At 37.5% G+C, this 27,471-nt stretch overlaps 1 protein-coding gene across 7 annotated transcripts in view; it reads right to left on the bottom strand.

Annotated features, from left to right (window-relative positions):
- PLEKHA7 (pleckstrin homology domain containing A7) overlaps nt 1–27,471 on the bottom strand; it is a 166,871-nt gene that overhangs the window by 25,716 nt on the left and 113,684 nt on the right. For 4 of the 7 annotated variants that reach the window (XM_075755047.1, XM_075755044.1, XM_075755043.1 and 1 more), the window contains 5 exons: nt 20,973–21,151; nt 18,462–18,947; nt 12,666–13,185; nt 8,436–8,522; nt 6,082–6,135 (listed from right to left, as the gene is read on the bottom strand). In XM_075755047.1, the coding sequence (XP_075611162.1) occupies nt 6,082–6,135; nt 8,436–8,522; nt 12,666–13,185; nt 18,462–18,947; nt 20,973–21,151 (1,326 nt within the window). The remainder of the gene's footprint in view (nt 1–6,081; nt 6,136–8,435; nt 8,523–12,665; nt 13,186–18,461; nt 18,948–20,972; nt 21,152–27,471) is intronic. The other 3 variants (XM_075755048.1, XM_075755045.1, XM_075755049.1) reach the window with 1 other exon arrangement.

Genomic DNA, 27,471 nt, shown 5'->3' with positions numbered 1-27,471 from the left:
GAGAAATTTGTTGCAAACCAAAACCTAATTATGCTTCAACAATGAAAAGCTAAATTTTGTTAAAAATTCTCAGTTATTAACAAAGATGAATAAAATTTTGGATACAAGTTTCTTCAAATATGGCTTTAGTTTTTAAAAAACGTTATCAGAAAGGATTACTAGTTATATTAGGCTATTTAATAACTCTTACAGTAGCTTAAGATTCTGTACAAAAAAGCATAATCCCACTTGTCTATGGTTACAAAGGTCCTGTTCCTGCAAAACCTAGTCTTAACAGTTGGCCTTTAATAGCTTTCTTGAAGCCAAAGGATTTGAATAATTCCTTTATATGCACAGTTGCAAGAACAGCAGCATTAATTAATGCCTAAAAATACAACTTTTTGGCAACTATTTAATTCTACAAAGGATAGTCTCTTCCACAGTACAGAGTGAATTTCATAGTACAGAGTGAATTTTATTAAAAACAGACCGCTATAAAACTGCTATAGTGGAATTAAATGTAATTAATCTACTTTGACATATTTGTAATATTACAAATCTCTCATTGCATAAATCACTTGTTTCATATCCAATTTCTGGTGAGAAGATTATCTTCTCACATAACTCAGTTTTTAAATCAGTACAGAAACTATATTGTACATCCTTCATGGGAACCTTAAAACAAAGGCATGTCTATCTCTAGGAAAGTTTATTATTTCCACTGTCTATATGGGACCCTTTTTGTGAATAAATGAAGTTAAGAGCATAGCAATATAATACAGCTCATTAATCATACAGGTTTTAAAAGCCTTAAAATCTAATTACTTAATATTACTAGATTAGAACATTTTAAAAGATTCATTAAAGCAAATACTATCTTACCAAAGAAACACCTAATGTTTAGAATTACAGTACTCATATATAGTATATTTCTATTCAAATACAGGCAAGAGTTTATGAAGAAAAATTAACCTAAATATTGTCTTTAATAATATAAGAGCAGAAGTTGTTAGTTTTTTTGGCTGAGTAGAAACGGTAGTTTGCTTTTTTATTGACTCCGGCAATCTCCAGACTTGAAGCTACATAGTTTACTTATTAACCTAACAGCACCTACAGGATCATGCTAGCTTTCTTAAAGTCATTAAATTTTACTGTAAGTGTAGATAAATCCTGTATACAACCTCAGTTTCTCATTTAACACGTTATATGAAGTTAGTCATCTACACATAGTATTTTCAAATAACAAAAGTAGGTTTAAGACAGATGAGCATGGTCATCACTTATGTTTACTGTCTTCTCTCCTCCAAGGGCAAACTCCATTCAAAGACTTACCATGTGTTTTCATGCAGTGAAATGTTACTTCCCTACCACCAAAATCAAAAGCATTTACTGCCTCTTAAAACTTCCAGTTTTCAGATATGTTCATTTTCAACAATGATGTGTTTTGTAGAAGAAAAATTCTTTATTTCAAAAGTATTAATGGAATTATTTAAATGTTAAATCCTATGTATGGTAGTAATGAATAATTAAGTATAGGCATAAATACTAGCATGTCAAAGTAATTCTTTTGCATATTTAATTACCTGCAAGCTAAGAGAATACAAAAGCCTTTTACAAAGCAATGGAATGAACATAAAACCCAGAGTTTTGGGGGTGTTTTAAGTTACATACTCAGAACTGTAAATAATTTGTTATCAAGCAGTGAACATGAGAACATAATGACGATTTAGCATGCTTTCACATTTTCAAAATTATACATAGGAGTCACTACTTGCCACAATCATTTTCAAAACATGATAAAATGAAACCAAACACTGAGGTCAGCCATAATTTTGCATACAGACTCCAAAAGGGGAAAAAAAAAAAAGGGGGGAAAAAAAAAACTTACAGAGAGCTTTACTGTTTACTATAAGACACCTGTAAAAGCCAGAATACGTAAACATTGACTGCTATTTTAAAAAAGCAATGGGATGAGCACATTTCAGATGCAAGCAGTCTTACATGTATACTGGATAGTAACCCTTGTGCTGAGTTCTTTAGCACTTTGTATATCATGTTGATCAGAGGTCCATTATTTTCTATCTGTTTCAAACAAAAGTTTAGTAATAGCTTGTTATAGATGTAAAAATTAAAACCCCCAAACATTACAACTCAAAACTCCATGAGCAGCAGTTATCACAGGCTCTTATGTCACACCGATCCTTGAGGTTTATAGTCTATATAATTCGTCATTACAGAAGCTACAGCTGGATATCTACCTATCTTTTTATTTTGTGGGTCGATTGTTCATCCAACCATAAGACTTTTTTACCTTTGCAAAACACACATACAAACACACAATACAAAACAGGATTTGCTCAGACTTGCCCAACTGCAGTTTCAAAAGCATTGGGAATTACAGCAAGATATTTTCTGTCACGTAATACATAGTAACACTTGCACCAAGAGTTCTATATTGATAATTTGAGCAACTTAGTTAAAACCTCAGTGAAAAAAGTTATGTTGATCACACTTACCCTTCCTCCCATAACAAATACCTGCCATGCCCTATTTCCTTCATTATCTATGTGGCACAAGCTTGCACTAGCAAACCCTTTCAACTGCAGTAGAAACTGAACAGCTTCAGATATTACAGTATGACTGCAGGAGAATGAAGCAGGACTACTGTTAAACCACTGAGAGGGCCTCAGATTTGCTTCAACTCATTGCACAATTTATACTTAGTGACACAAACTTTACTAGACTTCCTCATCCATATTCTGTATAACCAGCTTGGGAATGTTTGTAAACTCTTCTGAAGTGAGGCTGCCCATCCATCCCTCCTGTAGCTTGCTTGAGCTTGATTTCACAGTCAAGAAAAGGGAAGCTTCCTTCACCACTTGTGTTTCACCTTATTTGCAAAGTCATCTTAGAAGCTTGTGGGGAAAATAAAGTTTTTCTTTCCTTGCTCTTCCTTTCTGCTTTTCTAATACATGGTCTATCCACTTTAGAGAAAAAAAAACAACTGTGGAAGTCTGTTTGCAGAAGAGGCATGGTTATGCTACAGCATACAGATACACCATTTCTTTCATGCTCCACGTACTTCTAGTTCATGATTGAAAAAACAATGCAAAGTCATTGAAACAATTTTTTGGGGGGGGGGAAGTGGGGAGGAAGAGTTTATAATCTAAGGGCAATATTGTTAAAGGAAACCACAACACATGGTATTTGGCAAGCTCAAAATTATCAATAATCGTTTCTCATAGTGTGAATAAACAGCCTGTAGACTATTTTTATGTCAGAACTAGCTTCCATTCAGGAGAAAACTATTGAAATGGATGCTCTCTAGAGCTTTTTTAATTTACTTATGTTACAACAATACACTATAATGTTTAACAATATCATCATCATCTCGGTATTAACATCAAGAATTATTTCTTAGAGAATATTTTTAAACTCCCTAATAATAAAAAATAAGCTAGTATAAAAGGATAAGAGCAAGGGGGGGACGAAACATGTAATGACAAATTACTAAATGCTGTGTAACCAGTTACTGCAATCAGTTTCAGTACTGTGGCATACATTACGCAGTTAATTGCTTAATCACTATTCCATACTGAAAAGTTACACTTCAAAGCCTCTAGGAAGAGAGATCTTCAGAAATAATGGATTTAGTGAAAAGAAAAAAAGTTTAACTCCAGTTCCAAAATCTTCAAGTCCTATTTGAAATTGTTCAGAGTGGGTCTGACTGAAAGCCCAGTGAAATCAAAAGAAAGATATGGATTAAATGGCTTGCTATCTAAGACGTCAGTGTCTTAAATGAAAGGTACCACGTATATTAAGTGCAAATTCGCCATTTTCCACCATTATCAAATCAATACATAATTTGCTTAGTTTCATCCAGCACCCTACTCTTTTTTTTCCTCTCACTGCAAAACAAAACATCTCTTCAGTAATTTATATTTAGTGGCAAACACAAATTAAATCAATACAAAGACACCTTCTCAAGAGGAAGGAAGTTGATCCAACACCTTTCACATGAGGAAGGTGATCCTGCCCTCTAGTCTGCTCTGGTGAGACCCCACCTGGAGTACTGTGGTCAGCTCTGGGGGCCCCAGTACAAGAAAGACATGGGGACCTGTTGGAGCAGGTCCAGAGGAGGGCCACAAACATGATTGGGGGGATGGAGCACCTCTCCTATGAGGACAGGCTGAGGGAGTTGGGCTTGTTCAGCCTGGAGAAGAGAAGGCTCTGGGGAGACCTTATTGTGGCCTCTCAATACTTCAAGGGGGCTTAATAAGAAAGACAGGGAGAGACTTTTTAGCAGGGCCTCTTGTGATAGGACAAACAGTAACAGTTCTAAACTGAAAGAGGGTAGATTCAGACTAGATATAAAGAAGAAATGCTTTACGATAAGGATGGTCTCTGTGGATGCCTCCTCCTTGTAAGTGTTCAAGGCCAGGCTGGATGGGGCTTTGGGCAATCTGGTGTAGTAGAGAGTGCACCCGTCCATGGCAGGGGGGTTGGAACTAGATGATCTTTGGGGTTCCTTCCAACCCAAACCATTCTATGATTAAGTTTCTTTTCATAGAAAGATCAGGAGCCCCCATACATTCCTCTTTCTGGCTCCTTCTGTCAGGTGCTATGTAGGCTGCAGGAAGGCACAAGGGGAGCTCCTGGGAGACCAAACAGCTCTTCGTGTCCCAGACTGCAACAAATCAATCCAGATGGAATCCACTAACAAGTTAAAAACCCATTCTAAACCCGTAACACGTTCAGAGGCTTAAAATGTGGCCATTTTTAACTGTGAAAACTATTGTGTTTTATAATGGATAAAGCACCGTGTTTATCAAAAATTTCTCAAGTTGTTGACTTGTCACATTGAAATTTGCATAAAATTCAGCCAATGGCTTGGGATGCAGTTATGTGTGGCAAAGTCATGAACAAACCAAGAAAACAGTCTAAAACGAAATGCGTCCAACCAATTTTAAGTTCATGTATTAATGGTTACATCAGTTTACATATTTGATCATTTAGACTATATATACCACATATATTATGTGATAAATATTATAGATGACACTATACATATGTGTAATATGTATTACTAGTATTTTCCATTGATATATTTGATTATATATTCAGCCATTAAAACATCAGATAAAACGGAAATCCACATACTAATAGGTCCAGTCAGTTCATTAGTTGCACATATGCAATGCCCCATGGCATCAGTCGGAACTATGTACCCGCAAACAACGAGATTAACAAGGTGTGAACCTTCATTGTACTTTGATTTTCAGAAACACCACATGATTTATATATGGTGAGACATCCCACACATCATAGAAGGTGGTAGACTGATTTGCTAAGCAAAATAATTATACATTTTTGGGGTTTTTTTTCCTTCTAAACCTGCTATTAATAAGTCTAGATTTGCTTTCAAATTGCAAACTATCAGGTGCACCAGATACAGAAGTAATTTAGTTTAGACAGATGCTCTGATGCCCAAGATATTTTCAATTTTTTTTTTTTTTCCCAAAGGAAATATCAGGTAACATTGTTTGGGCAGATTGTATCTACGGATGGATGGATGAATGGCTGCCTTTGAAATCTCTTAGCTGTAATAATATGAAAACAAGGACAGGTGCTAATTAATCACCACTTTTTTTACAAGAAAGCAAGACATTATAAATACGGCATATTATAAAAATAAGGAAAAAGTCAGCTCAAGAAGATTTAAAGGGAAAAAGCTGGATTAAAGGAACACCGTTTTAACATAGAAGAGTTGACTTCATATTGGTTCTAACGCTACAGCAGACAGATTTTGAATCAGGTTTTTTTATCTGATTTCACTAAACCCACATTATATCATTCATCTGGAGTACCAATAACACAAGTTCTTCCTACAAACTGAAGCAACTACATTTTCTGAGTTTGCACTTTAATTGTATAGTCACTACTATAAAGATACTCAATATTCTAAGCACAACAGTGATGGCAAAAGACATGGAGTTTCCATCTCTGAACAGAAGGTGATTTGAAAACCTGTGTATACAGAGATGATACACAAAAGATCACTGGTTAAAAACGTAATGGAAGTAGACTCCTGTAAAATCTTACCTTTAGATCCAAATACTCCAAATCCTTTTTCAACTGGATATAAGTGTCATCCGCCTTCAGGTAAGTACATAGGGTAAAAAAAAATGCAATGTATTTGAAAGTTTGAAACAATTTCAAAATACTTGGATTGGCTATATATAAGAAAATGGATGAAAGAGGAAACAAAATAACAGAGTGGGAAGTACATAAAAAAGCACATTTGCTCCACCAGCATATTGCTATTTACAGATGAAAAATGGGCAAAATATTTCCCAAGAATATTACTACCTCATGCCCACCCTCCAAACACACAGATTTGAGTTTTCCACCTCAAATGAGATACATAACTACCTGAAACAATAGATTTTCAAAAGTTATTTTTTTCCAAGACTGATTTATACTGACTGTCTCCTCACTGAAAATGTTATGGTGTTGTCCTCCAGCATAATATGTCCTTTTGGGAGAAAAGAGACTTGTACCTAACCGAACATCAGATGTAACTAGAAGCCATTATATAGCAAATCATTAGAATACTTTTGATCACATTTCATACACATTTTAAGATATGAATTCCTTTATTCAGGAAAAGTACAAAATACGTTTTGTGAATAAAATACTGAAAAAGATCTCACTTATATGATTAGAGAATCCATTCTCCCTTTTAAGTAATAGCAATTAACTTGACCCTTATTTTTCATTGGCTCACCTGTAATTGCTATCAGCTTAATTTTATAGTTACATTCATGTAGCAACATCTTCATTACAGTCGCTTCAAGAAAAGCATGTACAGAAGTCATAACAAAGTTATTTGTCCTTTTTTCAAAAGAGACATTTGCAATACACAACAAAGCTTAACTGTTGCAAATGTGCTTTGTAATCAGCCAAAATGCCCCAAAATTCCTAGAATTTTTACTGCTATTTTGACAGGACTTTATATCCTGGGTACATTAAACTTCAGAATAAAAGAAAAACACAACTATACCTTTTCTCAAGTTTTGAGCCAATGAGAATGTGTAGTTAAAAAAAAGAAAAGAAAAATCCTTTATGCCATCAAATCAATACATCACTTGTGCATTTCTTTAGAGGTGTTCACTTACAATTCTTGTCTGATCAGCTTGTAAGTCTGGCTGAGGACTTGACTAGAAAGTCTGTCCATTTTTGGAGAAATCCCTGTTACTATTACCCATCTTAGTGCAATTGTTCTGTAGGTGAGGTAGTCTGGGGCATATATAAAGCCTTCACCAGTTTCAAGAAGTCACCACATTTTATTCCCAGACGGCTCCATTTTTGAGGCTCTAATATGAACCAAAGAGCTCTAAGTACATTCCTGTTTGATCTCACATTTACAAGTTTCACACATCGGTGCAATCAAGAGCACTGTTGATGATCCAAGATGCCCATGAGCTTTTATGAACCAACATTCACCTGCAGAACCGACAAAGTTACAAGCTCATACGGATGTACAATCTGGCTGATGCATTTCAATTTGCAGGTGACGTAGCATGTGGACAGGGAGCCAACCCCTTTATGAAAGCAGCACAAAGAAATGGTTTTGCATTAGAATGAACGTTATCTAATATGGTTTTGCGTTATCTAATATTTTAACCTTCATTTCTGAAGATGCAGCATTTTCAGAAATAGTATAAAAAGAAATTATACTTAACACTTTGAAACATATGCACTGGTGTCCTATAACTTAAAACGCTCATCTTTTATAGCAAATACAGTAGCAAAGAAAAACTGCACATGACCTGGGAACTATAGAATACCAAAGAATGGGCAAGAAAGCACAGACTCAAGCATGCCACTAATGAAGCATTTGCAGAGTCACAAAATGTCATACGGCACAGATGAGCCAAGCAGCAGCTGACCTGATAGGTGGAATTAGGTGGCAAGTGCTGCAGTAATTGTGCGATTGTGTAATTTCGTATACTAGCCAACTTAGCCTGATGTCTCCTTAATCGAATGAGAAGCAATGTTAGCTCTTCAGGCTGCAGGTATTTAGACACATTGTAAAGAGGAAATTAGCAGTCTTCAGGGAGAGTAACTGTAATTACATTTTTCACCTCAGTGCCCAGAAAGCAGTTACTTGACATGATTAAGCAATTATTTAATTAACTCAGCGTTTTGTCAAATAAACATAATAAAAGTTGAATCCTGTAATAACAGACAGCTCACCCCTGTTCACGTTGCAGGTAACAGCAAAATTCCTACAGGCTTTACTGGGAGCTTTACTAGTTAATCTTAAGTTCTCATTCAAGTTCTTCATGTTTTAACTAATAAAAATACAACTACTACGGAATGAGCAGGATTTTAAAACTTAACTACAATACTACGATGACACAAAAGGAAAAGTAACTGCTCTCTCAACTTACCGACTTGCCGTGCAAACTGGGTGCACTCACAGTATGTGTCATGTAGCCCATAGCAGGCATAGAGCGTCGATCAATGTGAGTTGAGCTCTGTAAGAAGCCACAGGCAGAATTGTAAGGATTGTCTCAAGCAAGAGGTATGTTGTACTTGTGGGAAAATTCAGAAGATAGGCACCTCTGCCACAAATTTTGTATTTGAATTCATGGCATGCTTAGATCAGGGCAACATTCATGGGCCAGCCAGATCCTTTGATGATTAAGTACAACTTACGAATGAACAAATGCAAATTTAGCACCTGTGACGCTGGGCAGATCAGTGGATTCTGGCAGCACAAGATGCACACGAGAACATACACAGTGGCTTCCAGCAAATAAAAAAAAGTTCCCCCCATCTAACATCTCCCAGAGAAAGGCTGGTTGGCTTATGCCCTCCAACAGCAGGCTAGTAGTCCATACAGCGACAACTGTGAGTGCCCTCTTTCAGCCAGGGAACACTAAGCTACTGACATGAGTGACACCTTGTGGCAATGGGTTCCATTAATACCAGGGTTTTTTTTAAAGTAATATTTGATCTGCCCCTTTCTGCTTATAATATGAAAACCTACTGCACATCCATTCTTTCATCTTTCTCTTAATGCCAAACTTTTATGACTTTCTTCAAGGCAGACTAAATGCCTCATGATATATTTCTATTCTTGTCTCTGAATTTCACTGAATCCTGTTTTGTTCTGCCTTTTTTTTTCTTTTTTTTTTTTTTTACAGTGTAACTGGATGAAATTTAATAAAGTATTCCAGTGAGAGTGGAGTATCACAGATTTCTGTGGACATGTACATTTAAATGTAAAATGACACTGTGTGCTTACAAATAAAAACATGAGCGTTTTTCTCTAGAAACTTTTACAGACAAGGAAAACTGTGGTTCCCTATATTGGTAAAACCAATATGCATAAAAAGAGTTTCATTTTAGGAGTAAAATTTATGCAGCTACATTGCACAGGAAGGGAAAAGACTGCTGTACATTCCTTCATAAGGGATGTAATGCTCCTTCAACTTACACCTGGAGAAACCAATGCCTGGTACAATATATTCAGGAATTAAAAATATTAATTTTTAGTGCTGCATATCACTAGACTATTTCATCATCTGACACAATATTATAAATCTATAAATCATAGAATCATAGAATGGTTTGGGTTGGAAGGGACCCCTTTAAGACCATCTAGTTCCAACCCCCCTGCCATGGGCAGGGACACCCTCCAATAGACCAGGGTGCTCACAGCCTCATCCAACCTGGTCTTAAACACTTCCAGGGATGGGGCATCCACAACCTCTCTGGGCAACCTGTTCCAGCGCCTCACCACTCTAACAGTAAAGAATTTCTTTCTAACATCTAATCTAAATCGACCCTCCTTCAGCTGAAACCCATTACCCCTTGTCCTGTCACTACACTCCCTGATCAACAGTCCCTCACCAGCTTTCCTGTAGGCCCCTTCAGGTACTGGTAAGATCTCCCCGGAGCCGCCTTTTCTCCAGGCTGAACAATCCCAACTCTCTCAGCCTGTCCTCATAGGAGAGGTGCTCCAGCCCTCTGATCAGTTTTGTGGCCCTCCTCTGGACTCCCTCCAACAGCTCACTGTCTCTCCTGTACTGGGGCCCCCAGAGCTGGATGCAGTACTCCAGGTGGGGTCTCACAAGAGCTGAGTAGAGGGGCACGATCACCTCCCTCCACCTGCTGGTCACCCCTCTTTTGATGCAGCCCAGGACACAGTTGGCTTTCTGGGCTGCAAGCCCACACTGCCAACTCATGTTGAGCTTGTCATCAATCAACACCCCCAAGTCCTTCTCCTTGGGGCTGCTTTCAATCCATTCCTTGCCCAGCCTATAGTCACACCTGGGATTGCCCCAACACACGTGCAGGACCTTGCACTTGGCCTTGCTGAACTTCACGCGGTTCGCACGGGCCCACCTCTCCAGCCTGCCAAGGTCCCTCTGGACGGCATCCCTTCCCTCCAGTGTGTTGACCACACCACACAGCTTGGTGTTGTCAGCAGACTTGCTGAGGGTGCACTCGATTCCACTGTCCATGTTGCCGACAAAGATGTTAAACAGTGCCGGTCCCAGTACCGACCCCTGAGGAACACCACTCATCACCGGTCTCCACTTGGACATTGAGCCGTTGACCACAACTCTGAGTGCAACCATCCAGCCAATTCCTTATCCACCATGTGGTCCATCCATCAAATCCATGTCTCTCCAATTTAGAGACAAGGATGTCATGTGGGACAGTGTCAAATGCCTTGCACAAGTCCAGGCAGACGATGTCAGTTGCCCTTTTCTTATCCACCAACACTGTAACCCCATCATAGAAGGCCACCAAGTTTGTCAGGCATGATTTGCCCTTAGTGAAGCCGTGTTGGCTGTCACCAATCACCTCCTTATTTCCCATGTGCCTGAGCATAGTCTCCAGGAGGGTCTGGCTCCATGATCTTGCCAGGCATGGAGGTAAGGCTGACTGGCCTGTAGTTCCCTGGGTCTTCCTTTTTACCCTTCTTAAAAATGGGGGTTATGTTCCCCCTCTTCCAGTCGATGGGAACTTTGCCAGACTGCCAGGACTTCTCAAATATGGGCGGTTCTGCATTCTCCCAGTCCCTGCCTTCGCCTTCTGTGATCTGGGCAGTATGGCTCAAGCACTTGCCAGTGGAGACTGAGGCAAAGAAGTCGTTGAGTCTCTCAGCCTTCTCCATATCCTGGGTAACCAGGTTGCCCATTTCATTCTGGAGGGGACCCACATTTTCCCTTGTCCTCCTCTTATCACTGACATACCTATAGAAGCTTTTCTTGTTGTCCTTAACATCCTTGGCCAGATTTAATTCTATCAGGGCTTTGGCTTTCCTAACCTGATCCCTGGCTGCTCGGACAGTGTCTCTGTATTTCTCCCAGGCTACCTGCCCTTGCTTCCACCCTCTGTAGGCTTCCTTTTTTTGTTTGACTTTGCCCAGGAGCTCCTTGTTCATCCACGCGGGCCTCTTGGTGCCTGACTTCCTCTTTGTTGGGATGCATTGCTCCTGAGCTTGGAGGAGGTGACCCTTGAATATTAGCCAGCTATCTTGGGCCCCTCTTCCTTCCAGGGCTTTGTCCCATGGTATTCTACCAAGCAGATCCCTGAAGAGGCTGAAATCTGCTCTCCTGAAGTCCAGGGTGGTGAGCTTGCTGTATGCCCTTCTCACTGCCCTGAGGATCTTGAACTCCACCATTTTGTGGTCACTGCAACCAAGGCTGCCCTTGAGCTTAGCACTGAAACGCTGAAAGATATCTGATAGCTACACTGCATATACACTAGGAAAAAAATCTAAACCATGCATGAAGCTGGTATGCAACCTAAAGTCATGATTCTGAACCCACGCTGTAAATTCAGATACACAAGTCTCTCTCTTTGGCAAATACTTTCCCCATCTGAACCCGCGGTTGAGGTCAAAGAATTAGGTGAATACAAAGGCTTTCATTTCCACTTATTCCAGTGTAAGAGATACCAAGACAACCAATTCAATCCTGAATTTCCCTGATTTCCTTAGACAAGGAGAGGCATATGGAGTACCGAACAGGGAAACCTCTGTCACCTCTGGATAAGAGGGTATAACAATGCCTACAAAAAAGCCACACAAATTCTGCAGAAAGTTAAAATTTCAGATCAACACCGTTTGATTTTGGTTAGCCCAATGGCAATGACTCTGCAAAGGGCTTAAACTATCAAATGCATGAAAAATTATTATGTTTTTAGCCATAACTAGAAACGTAATCAGCTATAAGACTAATTACAATAGCAAAACATGTAGTGAAAGCAGATACAGCAAACACTGAAGACTACAAGCATAAGTAAATAATCAAGAGTTCATCCTGCTGAGTTTTATATTCTTGCCTACTACTCTATATATTTAAATACTAAAATTTCTATATTTTATAGATATAAACATATGCCTTCCAGGTTTTGAGTAAAAATATTCCAAACCAATGTGATTTGCCACCAATTTTCCTTTCCCAACCAACAAAATGTAATAAATCCAAAATGATGAGAAATATAAGAATTTGCAGAGAAAATTATTCACTGTATTAACTTTTACAACTTGCATGATCTTTCATACACAAGGAAGGATGCAATGAAAATGACCAAATTAAATTATCAATGTATGACACCACATGTATAATAGTTTGAAATCAGTTACACTGAATACAAACCTTTACAGTATGATTTCGTATCTTCCTGGGTGATCCAGCAAAAGGAACGTCTACAGTCTGTCTCTCATCAGATGGTTTGACTGTAAGCCTTTCTGCAGGAGTATGTGGTCTTCTCAAGGGAAAACTTTTTGGAGGTCCAGGTGGAGGAATATCAGATGGAGATGGCGGAACAGATATTGATCGTGGAACATCCAATGAACTTTTAGACTTACCACGATCAATAAAGTCTGAAGAACCTACATAAAGCGGGGCAGTGGGGCTGCCATGTTTAAATTGCTGTCTCTGCTGCCACTCATATAGCTGCCAAACAGTTCCATCCTTATTTGCTTTTCTTTCCTCCTGGGACATCTTCAAGTGGCTAACACGATCTTGCGCGTATTTGTAGTCACTCGGCAAATTGCGGTTTGGCGGAGGTGGTGAGTTCCCTGAAGGCTGCCTGGTGTTCTTTGGCAAAGTGTGATAGTTTTCAGGAAAAGGTGGATTGGGACCCTGACGTGTAAGAGTCTGATCAGAAGTCAGGCTGTAAAGAAGGTGGGGGGAAAAAAAGAAAAAATTTAGCGTACATTAATGAGTAGGAGTGACAGATTTAAAAAAAAAATCTCTAATGACATTAGCATAGGAGCTACCAGATATAACATACAAGAGTCATTTAAAAAGAATTTTTAAAATATTAACAAAGTAATATTAATGAAATCTACCCCGCACAAAAACTTTACACTGTATTCATGCAGAGATGCTAACAGTATAAATACAGGCTTTTTAATTTAGCGTCTAACCTAGGATGACCTACTAGAAATAATACTTAGACCAAAAAGAACATCAAGAACATGAATAAAGGAATTATTATGTTTAAAGAGCAAATCCATAAATTAAAATATTTTTCACCGAAAGCCTGCTCACCACTAGGTGGTGCAGTTTACGAACAACAAATGCCTGCTCATAAAAAAATTGCCTTAAAGTGCAAGATGAAATCTCACCAATCACAGAATGAGTATCTTAGACAATTTTTGTTCATGTGAATGAAGCAAAAAAAAAAAAAAAAAAGAGGGAGGAAACTGCTCAAAGTCCCCAAGTCTGTATGATTTACTGTCATCTGACCTAATGCTACTGGTTCTACTGTTTTAAGTAATACAAGGCTTTTTGCAACAAAGCTCATTGATGAGCTAGAATATAAAAAGAGGCATTACATCCTGGCTTTAGCACTGCATCCAGAATTTACTTAAACTGTAGATATTAAATCTTTTAGTAGATAGAGAGTTAAGACAGAATTGGCAAAAGCTTTGCCAAAGCGTAGTTAGCTCCCTCTCCTACTTGGAAGTCAAAATCTTTCTGTAGCCTCATGTGTAAGAAATTGCCTGTTTAATTGCTGAGCCTCCAGTTAAACATCCAGGGGTTTTGTACCTGCAGTCATTTGCCCATTGATCCAGGATTTCCAGACAGAAAACCATTCTGCTAGACTTGCCACAGAGCAACAATACAAAAAAATAAACACACACACCCCCCCCAAATCAAGAAACTCAGAGCATGGAGCACATTCATCACTCCACTCAGTAGGCTCCACTCTCTGCATGAAAAGGAGACCTAATGGTGTTGGAACTGCAGGAACTCCACATGAATGAAAGGGCAGGATGGAAAGGAACATCTTTGTTCCTCATCCAAGAATAACAGAAGCAGGGGGAAAAGAATTGCTACCAGTAATTGCTGCTCAGTAGCTGCCTCCATCTATTTCTACTTGCAGGATTTGGCCTTGTTGGACTGTCTGGAAATATGGGTGCTCTTGAGAGCATACATAACTCCTCATGTCAGAAAGCAGAATAACTGCCCTGTGCTGCATGGAGGATTACAAATTCATAAAAGCTCTGCTCTCTCAAAGCACAGAACCTTGGTGTTACCTTAAACTTCACAATAAAGGTTAAAGCAGGCAGGTAGTATGAACAGACGCGACTCAAAGATCAGCATTTAGTGGTCAAGTAACCTCTTTTATTTGTCTAGCTCATTACATCACATGTACTCTGTATGTTCTGTACTGTACTGCCAATTCTTTCCACATGAAAATCAAAGCAGTCGGTAGAAATGTGATAGGAATGAAAACTGAGAAAGTCTGGAGCAGGTAATGCTTCGAAAGGACGTCTGAGACAGGCATGAAGCTAGGACAGATCCTTTTGGTAATTTTTCTGTGGAAAAAAGGGGAAGGGGGCTTGGCCATTCCTATACTCCAGCCTATTGGAGCACTCGTGAAAGCATCAGCAAACTACTCAATGTTGCAAACCATCTGTGTGTGGTTATTTTCTAATTGGACACAAAGGGTGAAGAGATCAGCAGGAATTTATGGTAGCCAATGAAATCATGAGGGCTCACAGCTTTAGGAGCAAAAGCAGTCTGAAAACAGAGACTCCGTCATTTTTTTGGGGGGGGATATCACACCTTTCTTCTAGAAAAGGATGCATTTGTTTGAGAGGAACTAAGAACCGTTCGGATGAAAACAGCACTTTGAGTAGCTGGGAGGTGCCGGCTTCATGCAATCTTCAGCCTGCTAGAAAAAAGACCAAAGTTGCATGTGCATTACATTACACAGGGAAAGTCACGTTCAAAGCTGAACTTTAGAGGAAACTGCCTATGTACGGGCAGGTTGCAATTTCCCAGTATATGAAGTAGGGAGAAAACTCCAGCTACGCTTTAAGCAAGTGGCATCTCTACCACACAAGGTTTCAGACCCTTAAAAATAACTTGCATTATATAAAAATAGGCACTAAGATGACATACTAATTGCTATAACAGGAAAGGAACAATGTCCTGAATGACTCAAATCAGTCCACAATGGACTGTGGACAATTGCTTTCTCAGGGATCAAGAGTAAAAATGAGCAAAAGCAAATGTTCTTGAGAATCTCCCTCTTTTGAATGCTGAGGTATAAAGAATATAAAAAGGAAAACAGACATTGAAGAGTGAAAAAATGGCCTGACACCATATTATATGATTATTGGCCATGAAAATCATTCAGGGTCTGCAATGGCAAGCAACCACACAGCAGATATTGTAAAAAGAGAAGTGTTCAAAAGAAAACAAATACAATTATTGGAAACACTATGCCCATTCATGGGAATGCACAGAAGCTAACAAAGACAAGTAATGTTTCTTCCTTAAGCAAATCAGGAAGGAATGGAAAGTTCTGCATAACAAGAAATATTTAACACTGTATTTGCAAGGAAGGAAATTCCTCAACATGACTGCATTTAGTTGCAAAATATTAAGATTACATTTATCAGATTTATATATTTTAAGTGCAAATAAACTGTTAGAAATAGCAGATTCTTGACAATTATGCATTTACTATGTCTATCCAGGCACTGGAATCAGATCAAAGACTAATAATTTCTGGACAGCTGCTGCCTGATGGTCCTGACCTTTGATTACTTAAACCCAAAATCTCCTGAAAGCCTCCTTTCAAACCTCCTTCCAATTCTCTTGATCTCTCTCAAAGGCTGGCATGAGCCTTACTAAAGCAGGTATTCCCCCTCTGCTGAGAACAGAGCGGGGTTAGATGACTACATTGGATGTAACTGTAGTGCAGCTAACTGTTCATGGTCTAAGAGATGAATCTCCAAAGTGAAAGCTAACATTTACTAGTTAGCAAACAGTTCCGAGTGTTTTATAAAGAAAGTAGAGGAAGTAGAATATCTATTTGAAAGATCTAAATATCTATATAAAAGGTGCAATCCCTGCAGATAATTATATAAACAACTGCTGTATTTGTGTGAAGACTCTAGGCTGAAAGAGTTCTTTCTTGTCATAATCAACTTGCTGGCAAGCGCTACATCTTTATACACCTGAGCCAGGAAACAAATAAAACTGTACTCATTCTGTGTTCAGAAATTATAAGGGCTTCTAAATCCTCAGAGGTTCTTTATTTGTAACATTTCAGGTAGAATAACATTAAACATGGAGCATTAACAAATTAAGTGGTCCACTCATACTTACTAAAACCAAAATGAAATGTCAATCAATCTTAAATTTCTACATTCTGAAATCAAGAAGTCATTTGACATCTAACAGGCCACTTTTATCCACCAGTTAAGTGCACTGCAACAACCTCAGCAGGCTGAAAGAAAGTGCCTTTTAAAAAAGATATCAATCCATTAATCTTTGGGAAGGTAACTAGCAATGTATTCTGAATGCAGAGAATATACAGCATTTGTCAGGGAAAGACAAAGAAAACAAGGTCAAGTGAGCTGAAATAGAACATAAAGAATGTTTTTTATCTTCATATATATATATGAGAAGTAAAATTTTGGTTACATCACAGCAGTTACCTTTCATGAAGTTTCACTGAATACTTAACTGCTCCAGCTGAAGTAGCTGGTTTTATCTAGAGCAAATGCTGGCACCTGCAACAGCACTATCTTAACACCACACCTGATACACACCTAAAGTTGATTTACTGGAAAGAGTAATTAGGAAGAAAACAGTACTTATTCAGCTATCAGTCAAGCCTGTTCACTGTCTATACTTTTGATGTGAAAAACATCAACAGAAGTTTTCTTAAGCACTGGCTAATTAGTTCAATAATTTTCTGTATTATTTTAGACTAATACATCTTTGCGTGTAAGAACTAACACACACGCATACTTTTTTTTCATTACAGTCATATTCTCTCAGGAAGCATTGATTGATATCCAAGCAAAAAAGATGCAAGTAAACTGACTCTAGCATACTAGAAGAACGTTAAATAAAACCAAAAAGTATGTAAGCTTCTTTAAGGGTAATTCCAAAGATAAGAGAGCAGAAGAATGGACTTCCAAACAGAATTAGCAAGCCTTAAATATCTTACTGGATCCAAAATGACAAATAACTTCAACAAGCATTAAAAAAAAAAGCCCAAATGTTTTCTCCCTCCTAAGAGCCACATGCTAATGTCTCCTATTATTACATATTATAATTAGATTTTAGCAAATTTATAACATTACCCATATTTGAAAAATCCTCACATACAGCATAAAACCCAAGTGTCTTTCCCGCTGCTTGACATGAGGTGACATTCTGAACAGACTATACATCACTTCATTTTTTCAACTGGTACCTAATCTGACTGCACACTTTGAAAGTAAAACAATTACGAGATTTTCAAATTACAAAAGCATTCCAGTGTGCATTCTATGTCTTGGTGCAATTTATGTAATTTTCAAGGACTGAAAAGAGAAAATAGAATCCTGGAGACCATGGGAACATCGTAAGACCTCTTCATTAACTAAATGAATATACGGAGACCTTTCGATACATGATGCACACACTGTGACTTTGAGCGCAGTAATCCAATATAGAGCAGTGAATGGATGTTTGGAACAGGAACACAAGGGAGAAAAAAAAAATCAGTATTCTTTACTTTTAGTGGAAAACAAATTATTATCTGTAGTTTATATTGTGTAGTTGAATGAATTAGGTAACTGAGGGCTGCACTTCACTTTCTGGCTCTTCAATTGTAGCAAATTTTAAGAAGTTTTAAGCATCCACAGTGATTAAAAACAGTAAAAAAAAAAAAGCACTCTAATCTCACTTTCTATTTGCAATATGGTGACAACATTAAACGGATTTGATTAGCCAATCCCATATTGACTTTCTCATGAGATGAACACCTGAAAAAAAAAATATTCTGCGCTGAAGAAGAAAGTAAGTTTTGTTACATATTACCTCTGTAAAATATCACTCTGATTTGCACTAAACATATTACTAATACATATTTCCCTTTAATTTAAGAAAACGCCATTTGGCAGTCTATTTAAAGATGGGCCTATTACTAACCTTTTTGTGTCTCCTTTTTGGACTTTCACCCAGTGCTCCACTTGAGCCATGTTACTTTTTCTTTGAATCTGCTTATCTGGATTTGTTCTGGGAACAAACCCTCTTTTATATGAGCTGGTACCATTCTGCTCCACTAGGCCAGCACTCATACTTAATGAACTAGGAAGCGTTCCATTCTTCTCAGCTGGCTGAGGCTGAGCTACTTGGGACCGTGATGCATTCGTTAAGTCTGGAAATAATGAATCAGCTTCTGTTAACGCATGCTTAGCCTTTCCCTTCTTAGTTTCCAGAGTTTCTTTTCTGTGGATATAACGCTCCTCCTCCTCTTTTTCTCTTCTTATCTCTTCACGCTTATCATATCCAAGCATTTCAGCTGATTTTTGATAGCTTTCTTTTGTATCTGTAATGTCTGCCTTCATACATTCTTTACAGGCATCCACATGATTGACTTGGGGAACAGCTTGCTGATCCACTTTTTCTGTTTCTCTGAAAAGAAAATACGTGTCAGTAATGCACCCTGCTTAATTGTGAAAAGTTGATGTGGTCTTGTTACTATTTTAGAAAGGATACCGACAAAAACACCTTCTCCAGGCTGTGATAAATTTGACAGAAGCATGTTAAGATAGATATGCGCAGCAAAAAACTCAGTTGTTATCCCAATTAGACAAAAGTTCCCTTTACAGTGCTATTAAAGAAGCAGAAATTTATAAACATCTGTAAAAATGACTGAAAATACTAATACTGTATGAAAGAACTGTTCAACTTGTGTAATATTATGTACAAACAACTACAAAAAAGAAAAGTCTTCCTATCCTGGGAAACACTGAAAGCCAAAAAACCAAAACCAAACTGCCAAATGCTCATTTCAAAGTCAAAAAAGTCTTTCATATCTTTGTAGATAGCTTAGGGCCTAGTCATTTCTGGCCAAGAGGACAGAACAATATCTACATTTGAGTCAGTACTGTCACTGTCCAGAGAATTTGTAACCTGGAGGCTATCCCTGTCAAAAATAAAATAAAAAAAATGATCTCAGTTGTTCCTAATACATGCTGCAATGCACACTGGTTTACTTATTTACCTTATTGCCTAAATATTAAAAAAACCTCTGCACCAGAAATCTTGATATTATACAACACAATATAAAATGTCTATGGATCCTAAAAGTTTTATGGTACTTTTGACACATAACATCATATGCAATTTTCTTCATCTCCTTACAGCAATAAACTTCTCAACAACATTTTTTTCTCTTATAATTCAACGCAGTATCATTGATCTCACAGTAGCACCTCATCTTCTTTGAACTAAGTTCAGCTTCTTTAAAGCTTTATCGAAGGTGAATTCTAAGTAAGTGCCAGGAAACAATTGTTTTCACTTCAGTCTACTTAGTGTCTCAAAATGCATAGTCTGCTAGGAGGAAGCTCACTCGATCAATACTTCTAACATACCAGACTTTCCCAATTGTTATTTCAATTATACCTATTCTTATAAAGAAAAAAAAAAAAAAAAAGAGGTAACAGGTTACGTGTTATTTGAAATTTAAATTAAATCCAGAAAATCTTAACACAAAATCAAATAGGATGCAAAACTCTGGAAGAGATGTTGATCCACTGCTTATATTTGATTTGCCAAAAGCAAGCAGTAGTGAGAAACTGCACCATGACATTTTAATCCTCACAGCCCCATGGGTTAAAAGCAGGGCTGTCTCACAGTATAGTCTTCTTTCACAAGGAGTTGTAGGGAAAGAATCACATTCCCAAAGTCAGAACATCAAGCAGGATGCACCAATTTTAAGAAAACACTGGAAACACATGAAGGCACAGCTGAATTCATTTGCCTCTAGCACTAATTAAGAACAATGAGACAAAGGACATTCTCCTTTTGTCACAGTGCTTTTTTTGTACACCAAGAAAAACATAAAAAGGTCTTACAAGTACTAAAGGCCACCAAAGCAAGTAAAAAACCCAAGCAATTAATACCTGTATAAATTACTTAACATCTATAACTCTATGCACTTATGATTTACCCATCATTAACATTCTTTTCCCTCTTAACAGCATTTTAATCCTAGTTCTAAACACTCATTTGAAACAAGCCATTACTCTACTTTTCCCTTTTCCCTATTTCTCCTCAAGGCTGCCAACTGGCTGTTGCAGGTGTATGAACTTGCTCCCAAAACCTATAACTTTTTAACTGAAATTCCCTAAAAAGTTATACATATAGAGAAATTAATCCACGTCACTAAATGTGGCACACGATTTGTGTGTAGGCACAAATACTGAACACTAGGTTTTCTTAATTAAGGTTAGTTAACTGATTTGCAACAGAATGTAAATTAAGAAGAATTATTTCTTCAAAATGGGAAGGAGTTTCGTGCACACATTTACAAACATTGCTTTCAGAAATCACCACCAATCTGATTTTTTTTATACATACATATATATATTTATATGCGCGTGTGTGTGTATAAAATATATTTTTACAAGCTAACAGTTTGTGTATTGAACTTGCCTCTTAAGTGAAGAGCGTGTTTGCATAAGAGCAGCTTGATTCATAGCCCGGATCCAGCCATTCATATCCTCTTGGGTATCTGCACTGAAGTAGTACGTCCGCATCCCTGAATGCTCTGCCTGAGAGCCAATAACAGAATTCTTATTATAAATATAAGCCCGCATACCTGTATGAACAGCCTGCAAGGAGAAGGAAAAAAAAAAAAAAAAAAGTCAGGGAGTGTTTTCATTTTTCCCCCCAGAAAATTTACTGTAACTTTTCCTGATATCTTTAATTAACTTTCCAGATTATTTGACTTTTTCTTGTCTTTTGGGTAAAATTATTAGACTGCCACAACAGGCTGCAGTGCAGCAAACTCAGATGGTACTCTCTGATTTTTAATGAAATTCCTCTACCTCTTTTTTGCACTATTAAGCTAAAAGTGCAGCGCTTCTGTTTTTCACGGTAGGAAATTTCCGCTTTTCATTTTCTCTTAATGGATACATTTCATTTGCCATAAATACCATACAAAACAAATTAAAGAAATTCTCACTGAGACATGCGTAAGCAAGCCAATTTTCCCAGCTCATTTAATAAAGCAATTTATTCAGACAAAACACAGACAAAAATCTTACAATTCAAGCAATTAAACTGCTTAAACTTAAAAACTTATTATAATGCATGTTAAGATCTTTTGGTTAAAGCGTGCACTTGAACCTCTCTATTAGCTGCAAAATCACTAGAGTTACTGATAAAATTAGTAATAGATGGAATTATCACAGCACATAAAATATTGACAAGTATCTCTGCACACCAAAATATTCCACAATTTCCACTGCAAGATAGAGGTATTTGGAAATTCCTCTACAAATATATTCAATATTCAAATGTATTCAATATGGAACGTCTTTGTAACTCTAGGCTACTTGAATTTAATCAAATCTCATCCGTGTTTGTCTAAGTGATAGTATATATATTACTAAGTAATATCAGTCCTGAAACACTTGACTATATTTCTTCAAAATTACTTTACAGATGTGCTTGAGACTCATAGCGAGAGATTCATTTCCTTACTTTCAAAAAAAAAACCAAAAAACCTGAAGAGAGTATACTTGGCTTGAAAGCTCTTGTAATGATATTAAAACAAAACTAGTAATTTAAATGGTTTTTTAAAAAGGAAAAAAAATTACCTCAACTTTTAAATTTGGTTACATCTTCTTTTAAAGGTTAAACATATGTAACGAATTTTCCCTAAATGACTGGTGGTCTTATTTTGATGAAATCCTCTCCCCCTCATTATTCCAAAGAAAAAAACCCCAACACTCTACAAATCACAGATGGCTTCAGAAACACAACAATAGTTTTGACAAAACCCAGGCTATTTAATCCAGTGCAGCCCTCCCTAAATGTTGTAATTTCAGTTGTTCACCCTGAATTTCCCAAATTACCATAGTCTTAAGAGACTCATATCAACAACTTCGAAGAGCAAACTATTTGCTTGCTATTACAGTGCGTTAAGCGTTGTGGAAAATTTACTCCCTTTCTATCGCAGCCTGTTCTTATAAAGGTGCAAAACGTGGCCTTTCCCTTCCACGCCGGAAGCAAGGAAGCCTCAGTTTGTCTTGAAAACTGTGGTAAGAGAGTCCCCACAGGGGTCAGTCCCTGGCCTGCCATCACACCCATGGTGGAAAGGATGAGACTGCAGCACAACAGCCAGCTAGAAGAAGGAGGAGAAGGAAGAGGAGGAAAGGGTGACAGAGAGAAGTCCAAGACTCTCCTACTGGAAAGAGTCTCTGCTTCTCAACAGCGTTGGCCGGTAAGGGAATACAAGGTGCATTCTCCTTCCTCACCATTAGCTGCCTACCTTAAGACAGGAAAACAGGACTTGCATACGTGAAACAGTAGCTCTGATCAATTGGGTATTTAGGAATCAAAGGAGTTTTGTCATATTTGCCTTGTTGAGTTCTTTGGGTTTTCTCTGTTGCTACTAGGATCTTTTTTTTTCTCCCCCATTTTGAGATTATTACAAATGGTCAAACCAAATATGATTTAGCAGCAGTCAATTCACTGCAATTTACGGTTAGCATCCACTGCAAGAACAGACCACAAACTGGCAACTCCAGATGTAAAGGAAATCAGTGATTTTAACGCTAGACCTTTGACTACATGGTTCCTTCACAGAGCACATTGAGCCCATAGAATAAGATGCTAGAATTCAGAAGCAAAGCAACTCCTGCAGAAAAAGCAGACTACATATGGCCCGCTGCAGATGACACAGTAGGACCCTACCATTCATGATTATATACTTGCTGAAAATAAACAGAACCTTGGGCAACTCACTACGGACACTGCGTATCACATCAATAAATGGATATAAGAGCTGCCTGTCTTAATTGACCTGTACGTTCTGACCAACATAACTGGTTTGCTTTTCAGGTTCTCTTTCAGCGGTGCATGACAAACACAGCTGAAAGCATTGCCTAAGAGGCTGTAGGTGGAAATGGTATAAAAATGCAAAGTATGTTGCAACATTTTCCCTTGAGAGACTGAAGCTGTCACAGCCATAAACATTCATAGCTTCAGAAGGGATAATGGAGATGGTGTGTTACTATGAACAAACACAATATTCTGAAGTTCTTAATATATAAAACTGGTTAAAGGAAAATTCAAATATATTTCAGTTATTTATTAGTAGCGTGGTTTATATGCAAGAAAGCCACTTTGTGCCAATGTCCTGTAGCTGTCACTGCTAGCAGACACAAAAGCTAGCAGTTGGGTTTGGTTGGTTGGTGTTTTTTTTTAAAGCAATAGCTATTAGGATCACTATAGCATACTAAAAAGCCTAAAACACAGCACATGCGTGCACGTACACCACACACACAACAGGGAAAAAATAATATTGGTACCTATTCATGCATTCAGATGCCTTAACGTGGATAGACTGAGAAGAAAAGCAGTCTCTCTCCCATAATGCACAGAAGGAGAAATGGACCGTAAACCCCAAGGGCATATCAATAAGACAAGACAAGGACAAAAAATTAAACAGGTTAAATTCATTAAAAGATTCATGCTTCCAAAGAAAATGCTTAATAAAAGACTATATGAAAAGTAACTAGTGTCTAGAGCTGTTAAGTTCACCTCCAATAATTCAAAATTCCTAGGAGAGAAAAGGCCACAGGTCATAGGACAGAGGGATGAGGAGGGAAACAGTTTTCTAATAATTGTAATCTTTCAAAGTTAGTCCTCTCAATAAGCTATAAAACACAGGAAATTCTCTCTTCTCCTGAAGCTTGATATATATGAAACATTTAAGAGCAAAAACTGAAGTAATACTCTGAGCCTTCACTATAAACACAACAGCAGCACACTACAATCTTTCACCCTCAAATCAACATTGAGCTTTTTCAGGACTTCTAGAAGCTAGAGCCTTCCCTTTTCCAAATTCTAAAATGGCACCTCTCCAATGTATAGCCCTTGGCATTTCTTCACCTGACTCCCCAGACTCAGAGAACCTTTATAAAGCAAAATGGGAGCCTAAGGAAGCAACAATGAGCCAGAGAACATAAAGTAACAAACTATGTCAAAATTTTTTAGGAAAACCAGTGAGATCAAAGAAGCAAATAAGAAGTTTGCCCTGATCCCAGGAGGTCTAAGCAATGAACATATACTTCCATTAGGAAGTCTTAGAGTGTCAATAATGAAAAGATGTTTAAAACCAAGCTGCAGTAGCATCTTCTGGAAGTAATGATTTGGCCTGGCTTCTCTGAATGCCCTCACGCTGAAAGGGTCAATCTCTGAAAAAATGTAAAAGGTAGTATCAAAATAAAAAGAAATAATTTGTATCTCCAACCCTAGTTCCTACCTCTTCCAGGAACATTAGAGCATCCTTGATTGACTTTATTTGGTAGCAAGATACGTACCTAAATACAAACATATACTTGCATACATTGCCTTTGCATGAAGTTTTGTTGTTTTCTTTACAGCATATGTTGGTAGGCCTTCCAAGTGTCTCCATTTGTATGACTGTCAGATTCATATAAATGAGTTTACATTCAGTATCCCCTCATATATTTTAACACATATAAGACCAATTAAAAATAGTTTCCATGATTGACGGCAATGAGATTTCTAAAGAGACTGTGACGACATTAACCTTCATAAATTGATACTACTAATGTTTAAAATTGCTATATTACTAAAAAGTACAGTTAATTCTCTATTAATCAAAGGAAGCATTTCTTGCTATATATTAATGTTGTGTAAACGTTTTCACATTAAAAATCTATATATTGTATTTGTGCTCCCTCACATCTGTAGCAGCAAAAAATTACTGTATTAAAAACTACAGCGATTAGATTAATTAAATATTTTTAAGATGTTAGCCACTGAACTAAATATGCAGTGAGGATCTTGAGTTCTAAAAGGCTGTCATACAGCTTAATGGCAGTAGCTTACAGCTAGTCACAGTGTTACTTGGGACAAATAACGTGAAAAATTCATCAAGGTAAATACTTAAAAGCAGAGTTTCTAAACAAAACAGTTTAACATACATCAATACTACACTTCAAAGTAGGTTTTTGATTGCATATGAACAGCCTGTATGCAGTTCTACAGGCCTGTAATTGTTAAACACCCAAAGAGACACAAAAGCTTAAAGCTGGGCCTTAGGAGATGATGAAAGGAAAAGAATTCTGAGAACTCCTATGGTGTACTTTTACACAGTTAGCACAGTTTAACATATATTCTAGTGAGTGTATATTTTAGTAACCTTCTTCTAACTGAATCACATACAAAAAGCATCCACATATTTGCTAAGTAAATTACTTTCCTTTAGTTTAACAAACCAAAATGTTGGATTTTTTCACAGTTTGACTGCTTCCCTAGCTTCAGAAACCTCATTACTTAAAACAGCCATTTGAAATGAAAGCCAATACCTCTATTGTAACAGAGGATTTACAACAATCTGAATAAATGGTAAACCAAATGTAGTAAGTGACATGGCATATTCTCCCACTCACATTCAGGTCCTATCTTTATTTTGGGCTTAATCTGCTTGTGTTTTCTATTTCGGGCTGTACTATGTCGTGAGACAGAATGTCCGTCTGCGCTCTGGATATCAAAGTGTACTGAAGAGATTAGATAAAGGTAATGGCTAGTGAGTGATGGAATGCCAGTACGGCTGTGCTCCTGCTGCCGTGCACCCACAGCCGACACCACGACCATTGAACGTCAGTGTTGGAAGGCATCCATGCAACAGGAATCTTACAAAATCCTCCTACTGCCCTAGGAGTTGGTTCTAAATAAAATGAAACTGCAGCATCAAGTCTGCAGTCAGTCATCAAATACCTAAAGCAGAGTTAAGATTGGCCCAACAAACTAATACATGAAACGTATGTTGTGGATTTTTTCATATAGATTTCTAGCATAAAGTTTCTTTTGCTATCAACTCCCTATTTCTATATTAACTTTTTAGTAATGACCCTATGCTGAAAGTCTCAGGTTACTGGCTCATGCTGATTTGCAGAAAAAGGCTCAGATTAAAGACTTAGTAGAGCTCATATAGGTATGATATCCTAAAAGGAACGGGGGAGGCCTGCAATTGCTTCTGAAAAACATTTAACCATGATCACAACCATGGATTCTACTCTGTAGGAAAGGAAAGGGACAACTTGGCAGCAGTGATCTGAGAGCTTGCCCACAGAACATACTGTTTGGAAACTACGTGTGTGTTACATACACACACACACACACAGATGGGATTTTTCCCCCCTTATCACTGATAGTGTTAAACTGATTAATAATCCCAATATATATTCAATTAACATTTACAAAGATCCTTTCAATAAATTAGAAAGCAGATTTTACTTTTTTAAACTCTAAAGCAACTAGATACTATCACTACTTTCTTGATCTCCTTCCCAGTCGGCACTAATCGTTATTCATGAGAAGTAGAAGCCTAGAAGTACATTGGGTCCTCTTCTTTCAATATGAGCTTCTTCCTAGGAAAAGGCTCTAGAACAGGAGAGCTTGATGAATTACACTCATTAAATATTGGAGTGGATTTTTTTCTTAAACAAAGGTTCCTTTGTAGCTTGTCCTGCTATCTCATGTTCAATGCATTTGAAAAAGTACAATAAACATTTCTGCAAAGTGCACTGGGTGTTGGGTTTTTTTCTTTTTCTTTTTTAAACACACATTTCCCAGGCTAATACTTGTTTAAAAAATTTCAAACTGTTATCCACTGGAAAATAGAACCCAAAGCAACAAAAGGCAGTCTACAATTTTAAAACACCCCAAAAAGCAAAATGCAAGATAAAGTCTAAGCTGAGCATGCGTTCTTTCTAATTTCAGCAGAAAAGATTTAAACAGAAAGTTTCCGTCTAGATCTCCTCAAGTATACCTGATCAAAACCCGATTCCTAAAATTTATTTCTTTTAAAGTACATAGCTCATTTGCTTGACAGAAAACCATTATCATTAGAATTTAAGTCTGCAACATACACTGAAGTTTCTAAACTTTG

Source organism: Balearica regulorum, chromosome 5 (assembly GCF_011004875.1).
Source record: "Balearica regulorum gibbericeps isolate bBalReg1 chromosome 5, bBalReg1.pri, whole genome shotgun sequence".
In the NCBI taxonomy this organism is placed as follows: Eukaryota; Metazoa; Chordata; class Aves; order Gruiformes; family Gruidae; genus Balearica; species Balearica regulorum.
This window is presented reverse-complemented; position numbering and strand designations above follow the sequence as displayed.